Raw genomic sequence first — 12,184 nt, forward strand, 5'->3', positions numbered from 1 at the left:
GGTGGGTATTTGTATAATTTTAAGAGTGGAAAAAACTTAAGCATGATACCAAAAGCAGAAACCATAAATTATCACACCAACAGGTGTGAATATAAATATTTTTGGTATTTTCTTATACTAGACTACAAAGTACACAAAAGCCATCCATCAAAAAAATTTTTTAAAGGTTACATTGTTTCTACATTCTTTCTCTCAAGATAGATTTTAGATTCAGAAAGATAAAAATTCAAACATAAGGGATCCCTGGGGGACTCAGGGGTTTAGTGCCTGCCTTTGGCCCAGGGTGTGATCCTGAAGTCCTGGGATGGAGTCCCACATCAGGCTCCCTGCATAGAGTCTGCTTCTCCCTCTGCCTGTATATCTGTGTCTCTGCCCCCCCCCCCCACCTTTCTCTCTGTCTCTCATGAATAAATAAAATCTCAAAAAAAAATTCAAACATAATAAAAAAACAGAAAAAAAACACCAGAAAAATATACAAGAGAAAACTTTAAATCTTGAAATGGGAAAGGGCTTCTCTATTACTCATAACTCAAATATCAGAAGAGAAAACTAGTAGATTTGACCAAAAACCTCCTTTAAGGTTAAAAAAAAAAAAAAAAAAAGCCAAACTCCTAAATCAAGTCAGAACAGACAAAAAATAGGAAAAAGTGTGGGAACATAGGACAAAGAATATATTTTTTGTGTTTTGTAGTTTCAAGTTTTATTTAAGATTCCAGTTAGTTAACATACAGTGTAATATTAGTTTAAGATGTAGAATTTTGTGATTCATCACTTAAATACAATATCCAGAGCTCATCACAACAAATGCCTTCCTTAATACCCATCACCAATTTAACCCATACCCCTGCCCATCTCTCCTCCAACAACCCTGTTTGTTCTCTATAGCTAAAAGTCTGTTTTATGGTTTGCCTCTCTTCCCCCATCCCATGTTCATCTGTTTTGTTTCTTAAATTCTACATATGAGTGAAATCAGAGTATTTATCTATATGACCTATTTTGCTTGGCATAATATTCTCTAGCTCCATCATGTCATTGCAAATGGCAAGATTTCATTCTTTTTAAATGACTAAATAATATTCTGTTCTGTATATAATATATATTCAGCATTCTGTTTATCCATTCATCAGTTAATGAACATCTGGGCTCTTTCCAGATTTGGCTATTGTTGATAATGCTATGAACATCAAGGTGGACATATCCCTTCAAACCAGTATTTTTGTATCCTTTGGGCAAATACCTAGTAGTGCAATTGCTACATCATAGGGTAGTTTCTATTAACTTTTTTGGGACCCTCCATACTGTTCTCCAGAGTGGCTGCACCAGTTTGCATTCCCACCAACAGTGTAGCAGGGTTCCCTTTTCTCTGCATCCTTGCCAACATCTGTTGGTCTTGTGTTGTTAATTTCAGCCCTTCTGATAGGTATGAGGTGATATTTCATTGTAGTTTTGATTTGTATTTCCCTGTGAGTGACGTAAGGATGTTTAATATATGAAAAGTTCCTACAAGTAAAAAAAGATCAAAATCTCAGAAGAAAAATGGGCAAAACACATAAAAAGAAAGTTCATTTAAAAATGGCCTTTAAACATACTAAAAGATGCTTAGTCTCCTAAGAGAAAAGCAAATTGAAACTAAAAGTCACTTGTAAAAATAGACAGATGGGACAAAAATTTTAATACTAAGTTCGTTAGTTGTGTGGGGAGAAAACTGGCATTCTCACCCAATGTTATTGAAAGTATAAATCACAGCCATCTCTATGTAGGCCAATCTGACAATTCTACTTCTAAGAATCTAAAAATGCCTGCACATACACAAAATGCCTTATGTTCAAGGATACATAATGCAGCAATATTTAAATAGCAAAAAATGGGAACAACCACATGTCCACTAATAGTGGAACTTGTTGAATAGAGTATATCCATGCAGTAGATAATTATGTAATTATAAAAATAAGGCATAATTACATACATTGAAAAGAAATACTCCATTATATACTAAGTTTAAAAAGCAAGGTAAAGAATGGTATGCTACCATTTACATAAAATTAAAAAGGATATACAATATACTTTGAGAAATGGTAGAGTATGTCTTATTGGGCTAATCCTCCTGTAGGTAAAAACTAGGTAAAATATAAAAATCTCTGCTTGAAACCACTGGAAACATATGAAAAGCTGGCAGAACCTGGAGGGAATTCTCCACTTGGAAAGAAGGAATAGCAAGCACTAGCTAACTCTTTTGCTTTCATAGCTTTATTCTTGAAGGCAGATCCTGGTTGAGCTACTTGGGAAGGCCAAAAACTTGCCTTATGGAAACAAACCAGAAGGCTAAGTTTAGGACAAGGTCATAAACTGGGAAGTAGGGCTGGGAATCCAGGGAAAGAGAGAGCCTAAGAAAGGAAATCCTGAAATCTGCTTATAAATTCTGTCCTAATTTCTTACTGACCCTTGAACTGTATCTTTGAACTGGTAGACTCCAAACAGCCCAGCTAAGGCTAAAAGAACTGAACAAAGATTTGAAAAGGAATCTGAGTTCACCTAAATTAAAACCTTAGCATGCAATTACCATACAGCTAGCAACTGCAGACGGGGATTTATCCCAGAGAAGTTTAAAATTATGTTCACCAAAAACTGGTAAACAAATGTTTATAGTAGCTTTATTTGTAATAGCCGAAAACTGTAAACAATGTGGATGTCCTTCAATGAAGAAAGAGCTTTCAGATAAACTGTGGTAACCCAACCCATGGAGTACTGCTAAGCAATAAAAATGAATCAACTATTGATGCATGAAACAAACTTGATGAATATCCAGAGGATTATGCTGGGTAAAAAAAATCTGAAGAGGTTACATACTGAATGATTCCATTTATGTAACTTTCTTAAAATGACAAAATTATAGAAATGGAGAACAGATTAGTGGTTGTCATGGGTTCAGGAGAGTTTAGGAGTAGGCAGGAAGAAAGTAGGCATGGCTATAAGGGCAACAGGAGAGTTCCTTGTGGTGATGGAAATGCTTTATACCTCTGCTAAATTAACGTCAATACTAAAAAAAAAAAAAAAGTCAATACTCTGGTGTGATATTGTACTATGGTTTTGTAATGTTACATTGGGGAAAACTGGTAAAGGGTACACGAGATCTTTCCCTGTTATTTCTTACCACCACATGTGAATCTATAACCATTTCAAAGTTAAAAGAATATGGGATGCTGCTAAGGCCCTATTCATGGATAAATTTATAGCACTAAATTGTCTCGGGAAATAAATTTTAAATCAATGACCTTAAGAGGTTGCAACCTTAAGAGGTTAAGAAGGGCAAATTAAATCCAAAGTAAGCAAAAAAAAGGAGAAAATAATGATCAGCTGAAATCAGTGAAATAGAAACAAAGCAATAGAGAAAAAAAAAATCAATAAAACCAAAGCTAGTTCTTTTGGAATAGCAATAAAATTAATAATCTTCTAGACAACCTCCAGTAAATCTACATCTATTTCAAAATACCAAAATTACAGAGATGGGAAACAGATTAATGGTTGCTAAGGTTAGGAATGTCAGAGGTAAGGAGAAAGGTGTAACCGAGGAATAATATAAGGGAGATCATTGTAGTGATGGAATAATTCTTTATCTTGATTGCAGTAGTGGCTACAAAAATCTGCCCACTTACTAAAATACACAGAAGTATATATACTTACATTTAATATCAGATTCTTGGTTTTGATACTGTACTTAAAAATGTAATCACAGGGAAAAACTAGGTGAAGGGTCCATGGGTCCTCTGTATACTACTTTTGCCATTTCCTGGGAATCTACAATTATCTCAAAATTAAAAGCTAACAGAAGAGTATACTAGCATTTTATCTGGGGTTCAAAACTAGACTCATTAAGCAATTACTACTACCATGGTAAACTTAAAAATTGTTACATATGGATTCTGGGTTTAATGGACATATAAGACAAAATAAAAACAAGCTCTCTGAAAAACAGAGCATATATATATTCCATATTTATTATATAAATTAACAGATACATAAAAGATCAATCATGAAGTATATCTGAAAATGCACAGAAAACTGTATATAAATGCAGGGAAGTGCTAGGCCATACATATGTCCTGAAGCTAACCTAATAAACTCCTAAAAAAAAAAAATAAACTACTAAAATGAAGGTGAGAGATACGAATAAAGTTTAATTCTGAAACTTGGGGGCCAAATATCTTAAAGATAAATATTATTACCTGGTCATGTATTTTTTTAAGGAGTTGGTACTTTGAAGCTTACCATGGTATTAGAAAGATAAATGCATCATCCCTTTCTTTTAAGCAAAACCAAGAAATCTTACTATACCAGGAAGCAACTAAATGATTCTGCAGATTATTTTTAAAAGAGCCAATGCCAAAAATAGTCTACATCTTTAAAATATTTACAGTGTTAAAAATTCAGTGAATTCTGGCAGACATCTCCTAAAATCTATGCTTGCAGGAGTGAATGGATTAAATCTTTTCCTCAGCTTTAAATAAAGTACAAACTGTTTCTTTTCTTTTCTTCTTCTTTTTTTTAATACTTAAGAGCAAGGGTTGGAAAGCTACAGCCTGCAGGCTGCCTGTTTTTGTAAATAAAGATTTATCTGAACATAGCAACTACTATTTGTTTATATATGGTCTATGGCTTCTTGCTACAATGGCAGAGTTGAGTAATTGCAACCACAACTATATAGCCCACAGAGCCATATAGGTATTTGCCATTTAGCCCTTTAAAGAAAACTTTGCCTACCTATAGTGTCAAGGAACTCTGCTATGTGACTATGGACAAGAAACTGACTCAAATCTCAGGTTTCTTTTATCTACAAAAGAAAATAACAGTACACACCCCATGTCCAGCAAAGGACTATCTCAGCAAGTCAGAGTTGTCTATACTGTGTGCAATGAAGGTTTAGCCTTTGACCTACTCCTTGGAGGTAACTTAAGCCTTTGGAATATGCTGCCTGATAAATGCGTCTTTGTTTAACTAGGGGCCTGGGACCAGGCAGTGTATGCTGACAATGCAATTCATGTAGGGGCCTTCAGTCACTCCAGATGATCTAAAACAATGTGATTTACAGTGGGGGCCTTGTGACAACAGCTTGACCTCTGAAGGGTCTGGAGAAACCAAGTGACTAAGGTCAGCCATGCAGGCAGCCAGCCATACCAATGTGACTGACCCCAATAAAGACTCTGACCAGGCCTCAAGTAAGTTCCCTTGGTTAGCAATACTGTTATTGTCATGCATCTTTGCTGGGAGAAGTAAGCAGCGTCCACATGGAAGAGGACAACTGGAAACTTGTGCCTGGTTTCTCATGGACAGAGTGATTTATTCGTGGATTTTATTTTATTTTATTATTTTTTTTTATTCGTGGATTTTAATGTGCATTTCTTCACCGTAATAAAATATAATCTTGAGTATAACAGCTTTGCTAACCTCTGCAAATTCTAGCAAATCACTAAATCTGAGGGTGGCCTTGGGGACTCCTGAACAGCACCTTGTTATATTATGTGGATAAAACATGATAACCTTTGCTAGATATTTAACAGTGGCTGGCTGACATATAACAAAGGCTCAGTACATACTGGTTGTTATCATCACCAAACCATTAAGCAAGTACCTTGTGAGATTATCTGTGTTACAGGACACTTCTAGCACTTAAAGACTATTTTTAAATGGAGTTCACAAACAGTATGCATTCAACAATTATTTGTGTCACTACTCTGTACCAGCTACTACTCTAGGTGCTAGAGATGAAGTAGTAAGCAAAATGAACAAAAATCCTTGCTTTCATGGAGTTTCACTCTAGCAAGAGGATATAAACATAAGTAAATATTTACAATGTTAAATCATAGTGAATGTGAGAGGGGGAATTAAGAAATTCTAGGAGTGGGACACCTGGATGGCTCAGTGGTTGAGCATCTGCCTTCAGCTCAGGGCGTGATCCCGGGGTCTATCAAGTCCTGCATCGGGCTCTTTGTGGGGAGCCTGCTTCTCCCTCTGCCTGTGTCTCTGCCTCTCTCTCTCTCTCTCTTTCTCTCTCATGAATAAATAAATAAAATCTTAAAAAAAATAAAAGAAAAAAGAAATGCTAGGAGAAAGGAGAACACTGAAGTTTTAGGTTGGATGGCCAGGTAAGTTATCTCTGAGAACATGAAATCTGAGTAAAGATGTGATGGAAGTAAGAGAACTATACTATTTTTAGAAGAACATTACAGGCAGATAATGGCAAGGGCAAGGCCCTGAAGTGGGAGAAAGCCTTGGTATGTTCCAAGAACAGCAAGGAGGCTCCGATGGTGAGAGTGAAAAGAATATGGACAGTAGTACAAGAGATGAGAAAGAGTACCGCACGTGGTAGTAAAGGCTCTGTCTGGCTTTGAATCTAAATGTCATTACAAACCAATGGACAGTCTGAAGCAGAAGAATAACATTATCTAACTTATGCTGCATTGAGAATAAACTATAAGAGGACAAAATTAGAAGCAAACCTATTAGAAGGTGATTGCAATAATTCAGGCAAGAGATTACATTATCTTGGGCCTGTGTGGTCATTGGGGGTGATGAAAAGTAGAGTTTCTAGACATTATCTGAGATAAAACCTGCAGGCTTCCTTTACAGTCTGGATATGGACTGAGAGAAAAAGTAAGGAGATCTAAGGTTTTGAACCTGAGTAATTATAAAAGGATGGAGTTGTCATTAACAGAAAAAGGGATTATTACAGGAAAAACCGGTCTGTTATAAGGAGGGGATGTATAACAGAAGTTCAGTTTTTAAAAAAATTTTTACAAATTATTTAATTTTTTATTGAGGTAAAACTGACACACAAATATCACCTTAGTTTCAAGTATACAACATAGTGCTTTGACATTTGTATATACTACAAAATGATCACAGTAGGTCTAATTACCATCTGTCATATACAAAGTGAATCACTGTATCCCTTATGCCATATATTTATTCTATAACTGGAAGTTTGTATTTTTTGACTCCTTTTATGGATTTTGCCCCATCACAACCTCCCCCTCCTTTCTGGCAACCATGAATCTGTTTTCTGTATCTTTGATTCTAGGTTTTGTCTTGATTCCACTTAAAAGTGAGATCATACGGTATGTTTTTCTCTGTCCAATTTATTTTACTCAGTGTAATGCTGGTAAGTAATACTGCGGTGAATACAGAGATGCATGTATCTTTCTGATTAAAATTTGTTTTCTTTGTATACTTGGTAGTTGAAATGCTAAATTGTGTGGTAGTTCTATTTTTAATATTTTAAGGAACTGTTATATTTTTCTTCCATAGTAGTTGTACCAATTTATACTCCTATAAAGAAAGTTCCTTTTTCTCCACATCTTTACTGGCATGTTATTTCTCGTCTTTTGGTTAACAGCCATTCCATCCCTTTGCTTTCAGTCTGTATGTGTCCTCAACTGAAATAAGGTAAGCTGGTAAGCTGTATATAGATGTTCCAGAAATTCAGTCTGAACAGTTAAATTTGAGATGTCTAATTGGAAATCTAAGTGGATCCAGTAGGCAACTAGACATAAAGGTAAGTAGTTCAGAGAAGTAGTTCAGGCTGCAGTTACAAATTTGAGAGTCTTAGTACAGAGATGGCATTTAATGCAATGAGGTTGGATGAGACCATCTAAGGAGCAAATCTAGATAGGAAAGAACACATTGTGGTCTAGGTTCTGGGTCACTGCAATAGACAGAGGTCAGGGAGATCAGGAGAGACCAGCAAAATCAACTGGGAAGTTGCAGACAGAAAGGCAGAAAATAAACCAGGCAATATGTTTACCCTGGAAGTCAGGGTTTCAAGGAAAGTGTGATCACTGACAAAAAATGATGATAGGTTAAGTAAGATTAAGATTGAGATAATGTCCATTAGCTCCAAACAAGGAGGTCACTGGAGAGTTTAAGGATAGTTTTGGTTGCAATGAAGGCAAATATCTTTGGAATGGGTTCAAGAGAACCAGAGGAAAGAAACTAGAGATAGTGGATATAGATAAGCCTTTTGAGAAACAGGATGACAGCTGAAAAGAAAAATAGGACTATGGAAACTTTTGTTGTTGTTTTGTTTGATATATATATGTTTTAGATATTTATCAATATATAAACAGCATGTTTATATATTGATGAGAATGATCCAATAATAAAAGAAGAATTACTGGAGTAATATTTTAAGATATGGACTTTAACACACAGGTGGAAGGAATAACCTTGGCTAGATCATCTATTGTAATTGAAGAGAAGGTGGAATTTTGGGAGCAGATGCAGGTTAAGGGGGCTAATGTATTGGTAGGGAATTAGGAAGTTCTTTTCCAGTTACTTCAATTTTCTTGGTGAAGTAGAAAACTAGATTGGTAGCTGTGAGGATAAATAAGGAGGAATAATGAGAAAGAAGAAAATATGAAATAGTTGCATATGAGTCAGTTAAATTATGCAAAAGGTTAAGACAATCACACACATTTTCTGGCAGGAAACAAGAATAAACTCAATAATCTAATTTTTCCCCAGATCATATGCCAGTGGTATGTTCCACCATCAAGTTTGGTTTAGCTCCAATTTCTATGCCTTCCATATCTGTGGTTAACTGATGTGTACATCACAGTCCTGGGGCACTAAGATATTCTTAAGCTTCAAAGATCAAATGATACTCCGTACTTTGTGTTTAATGAGGCAGGAAAATATTAACAATTTAGATTTACATAGGTTTGAGACCCACTGCAGGATACAAAAAAAAAAAAAAAAAAAAAAAAAAAAAAAGGCTAAATACATAATTAAACATCGCACTTTCCCAGACAAAGGATACCTGTTCACAGTGTGCTTGTACAAAGGATCAAACAATATATCCTATGGGCAGAATGATGTGATTCTTTTACTCAATAAAAAGTAGTGACACTTATCACCTGACCATGCTGTTATGATGAATCTCTATTACGACTATTTAGACCAAAAAATAAGAAAATGCAAAAGATTCTCCACAGCACCTTTTCATCCAAGTCTGAACTACTGACAGCACTATTAAGATGAATTTTAGCATCACCACCATTTAGATTAGGAAATAAGAAAATGCAAGATTTCCTAGTACCTTTTCATCCAAGTCTGAACCTTTTACATTTTCACTGAAGTCTCCTAGCTTTTCACTTCCATAGGTCTCATTAGTAACTTTCCCTAAGGAAATGTTTTCTCCTTGGGAATCATGTTTAATTTCATTTGCTGAAAAGAAATAATATTTAACTGTAGAAGCTTTATACAGTGCAACGACTAAATTGTTCAAAGACTGTTCTAAAAATGAGTTAAAATTCAGATTCTTTTAAAGTCCAATGTGACAAACATAAGTAGTTTTCAGCAAACTATATAATTATTCCTCTTTCTCTTTCAAAGTAACTCCATTATACAGTATAAAAAGAATTGGCATTAGGACAAAATTGAGATATACCAAGATAAATGTAAGAATGTTTCTTATGCCCAGCTATGTTCAATATATTTTTAAAACCTGAAAATCAAAATACAATTAACTTTGAAAATATTTCCTGTGAAGTAAAGATCCAGGTATTTAAACTTACGATTAACTGTTAATTATAAAAACTCTTAAAAAGATTCAGATTTAAAATGTGACAAAGCTTTAACATGTATTTCCATTTCAAAATACAGCCACAAAAGTTTCTAAGGTCAATGATCTCTTTTGTAGATAAAACCTAACAAAGTTATTTACTAACTAATCAAATGGAAAATTTCTCAAAATCTTATCTGCCAACCAAGCAACTAAAACTGAGGAAAACTGACAAACTGTAAAACATATAGTTAACAGACTCTAAAATGAAGAGCTTCCTATTTAATTCATTTGATTAGGCCTGAATAGAGATACAAAAAGATACTTCAATATTGCATATTTCAAAAAAGTCAAATTTTACCTGCTGATAAAGAAGCACAGATCTCTGACTTCATCAATCCAGGATCCAGTATAGGAAGTTTTCTACTATAAAGCAAACAGAGCTTGAACATTATAACAGATTCTACACAGATCTACTTCTCTAAACATTATATATTACCAGCTTTAATAGCTGGTGAACATCAGCTTAAGTCCTCCAAGGATAGAGGTCTTCTGCACGGAGCTCAGAATCCAGCACACCTAAATAGAGTACTCATTTGGTTCTTTAATCACACACATATACCACAATTGTTAGGGAGTGCTGCCATATCAAACTGTTACTCAGAGAGAACCTGATGACATATACCAAGCATTCAAAACAATTTTAAACTATTACACCAATACGAGCTGATGTTTAACTTCTATTCTAAAGTATGTGTATATATATTTTTTACTGCCAGTGTAAAAGGAAGATAGTTTGAGAACAGTTTGAATCATCTTTTTTTTTTTTTTTGTAATCTCTTAATCTCTGAAGACAACATGTGGTCTAAAGGTCAAGGGTATGAAGATCAGAGCTTGACCAACCTGGTTTCAGATATTGTTCTGCCACTTAACTGTGTCAACTATGGCAATATTATGTAATTCCTTTGAGTCTAACCTAACCGTATCTGTAAAATGGGAATTATCACCTATCTATGAGGTTATTATGAGGATTAAATAAGATAAAATGTTTTTAAAACCAACAGCATAGGCTCAACAAATGAAAACTACATCCATAGGAGCCAATTCAAAAACAAATGGCCAAACATGATTCCATTTAAAAAAAAATAAATACATAAATGTACACAGAATAAAATATAATAAACACCATAATCCTACCATTTTTTTTTATTTAATAAGTTAGCTTTATTAAACCTATCCTACAGCTCTACAAATGCCAATTGGTTCAGGATTACTTCCTTCTCATGAAAGAGAAAAACCAAATAAAACATTTTATAAACATCATTCTTTACAGTCTTTGGAAAATATGAAGTATTTGCTCCCTGACATAAGATCTAGAAACAATCAGAAATATATAGTTTAAAGAATGAGAAGATAATAATACAAACAGAAGACTCCTAATGTACAAATCTCCTCCCCTAATTCTTTTCCTCTTTTATTTAGACTTGTCTCCATTTTAGTATTTCAAAGGTCTCTGCAACTCAACATGTTTACATCATGACCAGAACACATCCCCAATCCTTCTCCTTCATATCAGAGAGTTGTAATGCCTTTCTTTGAAATAAGAGGAACCAGGTATCATCCTTAACTCCTACCTCTGATTAACCAATCAGATTAATCAATTTTTCAAGTCCTAAATCTCTCTCAAATACACTCCCATCTCTGTCTGAAATCATCATGTCCTTTGGCAAATCTCCATATGCTCTTAGGATAAAGTTCAAATTCACGATGACTTCCAGTTTATCTAGGATGGTCAGTTTATGCCTGTTGTCCTGGCATATATTATTAAAAATTCCTCTTTTCATTCTCAAAAGTTGCGGCTCAGAAAATAAATTCTATGGTCATCCTATTTGAAAAGCCCTTAATGACTGAGCTTTCCACACGTTTTGTAGCTTTATTTCTTGCCATAGGAACTCTAAGCCACCAGACACTATTTCTGTTTCTCAGTTGTGACAGGTCTTTCCCTGTGGGTTTTTATATTGGCTATTTCTTCCATCTGTGACAAAATTCTAGGGACGCCTGGATGGCTCAGCAGTTGTGCATCTGTCTTCGGCTCAGGGCGTGATCCCGGGTTTCCCAGACTGAGTCCCGCATTGGGCTCCCTGTGAGGAGCCTGCTTCTCCCTCTGCCCATGTCTCTGCCTCTCTCTCTGTGTCTTTCATGAATATATAAATAAAATCTTTTTTAAAAAATAATACATTTATTTTTTATTGGTGTTCAATTTGCCAACATACAGAATAACACCCAGTGCTCATCCCGTCAAGTGCCCCCATCAGTGCCCGTCACCCATTCACCCCCACCCCCCACTCTCCTCCCCTTCCACCACCCCTAGTTCGTTTCCCAGAGTTAGGAGTCTTTATGTTCTGTCTCCCTTTTTGATATTTCCTACCCATTTCTTCTCCCTTCCCTTCTATTCGCTTTCACTATTATTTATATTCCCCAAATAAATGAGAACATATAATGTTTGTCCTTCTCCGATTGACTTATTTCACTCAGCATAATACCCTCCAGTTCCATCCACGTCATGAATATATAAATAAAATCTTTTAAAAAATTCTATTTACTTTTCTTCACCAATTGGCTAATTCC

The 12,184-nt window shown here is 35.0% G+C and overlaps 1 protein-coding gene across 2 annotated transcripts in view; it reads right to left on the reverse strand.

Annotated features, from left to right (window-relative positions):
• Positions 1-12,184, reverse strand: part of TOPAZ1 (testis and ovary specific PAZ domain containing 1) — a 77,943-nt gene that overhangs the window by 55,197 nt on the left and 10,562 nt on the right. Inside the window, exons 4-5 of one of the 2 annotated variants that reach the window (XM_038570255.1) lie at positions 9,918-9,982; positions 9,092-9,219 (exon numbers count right to left, since the gene is read on the reverse strand). In XM_038570255.1, coding sequence (XP_038426183.1) covers positions 9,092-9,219; positions 9,918-9,982 — 193 coding nt within the window. The remainder of the gene's footprint in view (positions 1-9,091; positions 9,220-9,917; positions 9,983-12,184) is intronic. The other variant, XM_038570254.1, reaches the window with a different exon arrangement.

This window comes from Canis lupus, chromosome 23, assembly GCF_011100685.1.
Source record: "Canis lupus familiaris isolate Mischka breed German Shepherd chromosome 23, alternate assembly UU_Cfam_GSD_1.0, whole genome shotgun sequence".
Classification (NCBI taxonomy): Eukaryota; Metazoa; Chordata; class Mammalia; order Carnivora; family Canidae; genus Canis; species Canis lupus.